Source organism: Limulus polyphemus, unplaced genomic scaffold (genome assembly GCF_000517525.1).
Source record: "Limulus polyphemus unplaced genomic scaffold, Limulus_polyphemus-2.1.2 Scaffold2778, whole genome shotgun sequence".
Taxonomy (NCBI): domain Eukaryota; kingdom Metazoa; phylum Arthropoda; class Merostomata; order Xiphosura; family Limulidae; genus Limulus; species Limulus polyphemus.
In genome coordinates this window covers 89,640-95,220 of record NW_013668388.1, presented here as the reverse complement: position 1 = coordinate 95,220, position 5,581 = coordinate 89,640, and the positions used below count along the sequence as shown (strand labels likewise).

Sequence of the window (5,581 nt, the reverse complement as noted above, 5' to 3'; positions counted from 1 at the left end):
ATAATCTTGTTTTCTTGTGCCCAATAATGCATAATTTCATTTGATAAACACGTTTAGATTGAATGGTAATTTATAATCAGTCACAAGAACGTCGAATCTGAATCACTTGAAAAACACGGGGTGCTTAACTTTTTTCCAGGTGTATATTTCAAGAAAACTTTTTAGCTGATTACTTTTACAAAGCTTCATCGTCCTTGTTTCTTATGCCTAGAAAAGGCGATTCTTAACACACACACTACGTCTGGAAACTGATTATACAACTACGTACGCACTACGTCTGAAAACAGTGGTTCTTAAAACACACACTACGTCTGGAAACTGATTATACAACTATGTACGTACTACGTCTGAAAACAGTGGTTCTTAAAACACACACTACGTCTGGAAACTGATTATACAACTACGTACGTACTACGTCTGAAAACAGTGGTTCTTAAAACACACACTACGTCTGGAAACTGATTATACAACTACGTACGTACTACGTCCGAAAACAATGGTTCTTAAAACACAAACACTACGTCTGGAAACTGATTATACAACTACGTACGTACTACGTCCGAAAACAGTGGTTCTTAAAACACACACACACACTACGTCTGGAAACTGATTATACAACTACGTACGTACTACGTCCGAAAACAGTGGTTCTTAAGACACACACTACGTCTGGAAACTGATTATACAACTACGTACGTACTACGTCCGAAAACAGTGGTTCTTAAAACACACACACTACGTCTGGAAACTGATTATACAACTACGTACGTACTACGTCCGAAAACAGTGGTTCTTAAAACACACACTACATCTGGAAACTGATTATACAACTACGTACGTACGTACTACGTCTGAAAACAGTGGTTCTTAAAACACACACTACGTCTGGAAACTGATTCTTAAATGACACCCTATATCCAGAAACAATGATTTAAACGACGCACTACACCTGAAAACAATGATTTAAACGACATGCTACTCTAGCAACAGTTATTATTTGTAGAAATTTGAAACACCATTATCTATAACTAATTACATTCTTATACTACCCTGTACTTCTGCAAATTGCAGTTTTTAAAGCCTTGAACTATTTTATTTCTATAATTATAACATAGGTATAAAAACAGACACATTACTCATACTTAAAAACAGTATTAAAATGTTTTAAATACACAGCGAGTGTACGTCTAGGGTTTTTATACTTAAATGAAACCTGTATTTTATTTTGGACATACCAGGACAGCAGTGATGGTTCTCGTTAACTTGTTCTTCAATGTTCTTTTTTTACTTGCTACATAAGATTAACAAAATACCCTTACTCAACAGGTTTTATGTTCTCCAGTGCAAGAAATTTACATTATTGAATTTTTACACAAAGTCCCAATGAAAAAGTGTTTTATTTGAACTTCAGTCGTTGCCTACAGTCTCAAAAATAAGTTATACTACACAACGTGCATTACACAATGGAAGCAATCTATGCTTTCGAAATGCTTTCCATACGCACACTAAAGTATTGTTTTAGTTAGAACTTTTTAAAACTACTACTACTAACGTGGAAATATATGGATTTTCGGCAGGATTGACAAACCCCGAAATATGGATCGTCCAAAAAATTCGCATACTTCTTAGTCCTAATCTAGAAATCAAACAACTATCACACTTTCTAGACCAGTAATATATTTTTATATTTAACGTTTTCTAAGTGAAAACCAGTCAATGATCACATCTCGTAAATTACGATCGCGAATAATTAACCAAACCTTTCAGGTCCTCTTGACTCGACTAGATGACGTATATCAAGGACTATCTATAGTCAAAACCTGTCAATGATCATATTTCATAGCTCACGAATAACTAACCATACCTCCCAAGTCACTTTAACTTGACTAGATGACAACGCTTGGATCTTGACACCGCGAGGCGGACCTCCGGGTGCTGATGAAGAAATATAAAATATACCTTACAATTAATTTCCAGCTGTGAACATAAAAACATTATAAAATAAGTAATATATATTTTAACCTCATGATGAAAGTCTATATACGTTCTTTCACCATCTACCGAATATTATTGAAATTATAAAATAAAGATTCACCATTTCCCGGAGATTGTTGAAATTATAAAATAAAAATTCACCATTTCCCGGATATTATTGGAATTATAAAATGGAGATTCACCATCTACCGGATATTATTAAAATTATAAAATAAAGATTCACAATCTACCGGACATTATTGAAATTATAAAATAAAGATTCACCATCTACCGGATATTATTGAAATTATAAAATGAAGATTCACAATCTACCGGATATTATTGAAATTATAAAATGAAGATTCACAATCTACCGGATATTACTGAAATTATAAAAAGAAGAAATAAAGTTTCAACACTCCTTATTCAGTTTACAGACTGCACATCAGTGCTTTAATAAATCACTACTTTCTAGTTGTGAATCCACCTCGTAAAATAAAGTAAATTCATGACTTAAACTTATATACTTAACTATACAGAAGCACTGAGTGCATGTTGTATTAACGTGTATTACATCTGCACTATATATTTTTGTATGAGTATTTTCTTTAATCGCTTAAGTAAAAAAAAAGTATAAGTAAAACGTCTCTCACAGTTAACTTTTGAATTCGTTTGAATATGAATTCCATGTAGAGATCTTGTAATCTCCCGAGTCGTTTAAAGCGTTAAACTTCTCGAACTATTTTTTATCGGCAAGATTCTGTTAAAAGTTAAATCAAATCCTTGACATGATGTATGCAGTTTACTTTTTTAATATGAGACAATTAGTGTCAGACCATTCCATACATTTTAAGCGTTCCCTTTATTCTATTTAACATATGTTTTTGTTTTGTTTGTTGTTAAGCACAAGCTACACAATGGGCTATCTGTGCTGAGCCCGCCATGAGACCCAATTTTGAGTGGTGTGAGCCTTCTGACTTACCACCGAGTCATTCTGTATTTTGTCAAAGATGGAGCATGTTGTAACTTTCGTCAAACAACAACAACAACAGGCCTCTTGCTACAACAGAAAGCTCAGAGTATGGCCTTTATTAGAATTTCAGACAGAAATAAAAAACAACTGCTTTTTTACAGGAAGTATCTACACTTAAAAACCTACGAATTGTGATTAAGGCGGGCCAGAGATAAGAATAAATCTTATGAACGTACCTTCTTGTTTGGTGGTGGCGACTACAGCTCCGCTAGGATCGCTGTGACCGAGGTCGTTCACAGCTATTACTCGGAAGGAGAAAGTTGTTACCGGAGGAAGGCTTGTTATCGTGGCTTTAGTCTCGGAGGCTGGAACGGTGATTTCTGATGGTGTGGTGTCTATGTTATTTGTAGAGGGCTCTGTGTGTATGTAAATTTTAACTACTCATCAGTTATAGCGATTGCAAAAATTCAAACAGTTGGTTAACTTGACTTCACTTAAACTGTTTAGAAGTAATGTAGGATATGAAAATTTTGATTACAATTTTTTGAGGTCAATAAACACCATAAAAACGTCACCAATAAATGTTGTTTTAGCACGAAATTACGAAGGTAAAGCCCAATTTCTGTCAAGATATTCACTAAGACGTGTCAGGCTAATAATCTTTTTTAGGCTATCTTTTAAAATAATTTTCAATAATGTAGTTTCAGAAACACTCAAGTCATTTTGAAGGATGAAAGAAAATATTAGTCAATATAAATAAAAAACCTTGTTAAATAACAGAGTATTGTATGAGAAGCCTCTTTTGGGGGTGGGGTGGATGGGGTGAATTGCGTAAAAATGAGAGTGAAATGTTACGTCCATTCCAGTCATCATTAAATCCAATGAACAAAAGATGTTAGTAAAACCGTTCATTATACTAATAACTGTAAAGAGCAAATCCTCACCAACAACAACAACAAACACAGAGTGAAACCTTTATTTCCACTTCTGTTATCAAGCGCAATAAAAATTATAGCAAAATCGTCCATTTCACACTATAAAATATATCAGAGTGGAATCAACCGACCATTCGATTCGTTACTAAACTCAATAAACGAGAATCTGTAGTGGAATCGTCCATTACGCTCGTTATTGAACACAATAAATCAAACATCATAGTGAAACCGTCCATTACACTCATTTTTAAACATGCTACCCAAAAAATTAGAACAAAACCGTCTATTTCATGCATTATTAAACACAATTAACGAAAGTCCCTAGTGGAATTGTTCATTCCTCTCGTTATTGAATACAGTAAGCCAAACATCATAGTGAAACCGTCCATTACACTCATTTTTAAACATGCTAACCAAAAAATTAGAACAAAACCGTCTATTTCATGCATTATTAATCACAATTAACGAAAGTCCCGAGTGGAATTGTTCATTCCTCTCGTTATTGAACACAATAAATCAAACATCATAGTGAAACCGTCCATTACACTCATTTTTAAACATGCTAACCAAAAAACTAGAACAACACCGTCTATTCCATGCGTTATTAAACCAAATATCACATATATTTATTTAATCTGGCGTCTTGAATTAAGTTCATAAAAACATTACAGAATTTTTTGGTATAATGCGTTAGTCTGTAAAGAACAAGAGAGAATTCTCAATAGGCGCGGCTTTTGAAATTATTTTAGGCAGGACTAGAGTAAATTAATATATAAGATCTCCCCCCCCCCTTTTTTTATTAGCTATATTTTTGGGCGCCAGCAATACCAAGCGTGCGTATACCAGATTTGATTTCATTATTCATCAGGAGCTCTACCAGCAATCCTCAAATTGGAATCTTTTAGGCACGATTAGGGTAAATTAAGCTATAAGGGCGTGGTTAAATACATCAATTGAAAGGGCCTCCTGAGTCCAAAACTGTAATTAGATCTCAAATCGGTCAAGAGATGATGGAGCTATGAGCTAAAAAATTGTACTTGAAAAAACTCAGAGCCATTCTATGAGCCGTTATGCCGCGGCTATAAACAAAGTCAACATTACATTATTATAATAGGAAGTAATTATCAATAAGAACTTTGAATGTAAAGATGAGTGGATAATCATATTCCAACCATATTATATTGTTATATCTAGTGACGACGAGGCCTTTCGCTAATACCAGGGCTCATGAGTCCGGCTGGGATACAACAAACGTAGTAGTGGTTGAGACGCTATATATTATCAAATCGTATGAACAAGAATTTTTATGGTGTGAACTAAAGTATAGTATATTGGTTTCAACAGTTTAGTATACAAGTTACAACAGTTTAATATATAGATTACGAATGTGTAGTATATTGGTTTCAACAGTTTAGTATACAAGTTACAGCAGTTTAATATATAGATTACGAAAGTGTAGTATATTGGTTTCAACAGTTTAGTATACAAGTTACAGCAGTTTGATATATAGATTACGAAAGTATAGTATATTGGTTTCAACAGTTTAGTATATAAGTTACAACAGCTTAATATATAGATTACGAAAGTGTAGTATATTGGTTTCAACAGTTTAGTATATAAGTTACAGCAGTTTAATATATAGATTACGAAAGTATAGTATATTGGTTTCAACAGTTTAGTATATAAGTTACAACAGCTT

At 33.6% G+C, this 5,581-nt stretch overlaps 1 protein-coding gene across 1 annotated transcript in view; it reads right to left on the bottom strand.

Annotated features, from left to right (window-relative positions):
- LOC106467884 (Down syndrome cell adhesion molecule-like protein Dscam2) overlaps positions 1–5,581 on the bottom strand; it is a 110,180-nt gene that overhangs the window by 26,379 nt on the left and 78,220 nt on the right. The window contains exons 16-17 of the mRNA XM_022396096.1: positions 3,184–3,363; positions 1,865–1,935 (exon numbers count right to left, since the gene is read on the bottom strand). Of these exons, the coding sequence (XP_022251804.1) occupies positions 1,865–1,935; positions 3,184–3,363 (251 nt within the window). The remainder of the gene's footprint in view (positions 1–1,864; positions 1,936–3,183; positions 3,364–5,581) is intronic.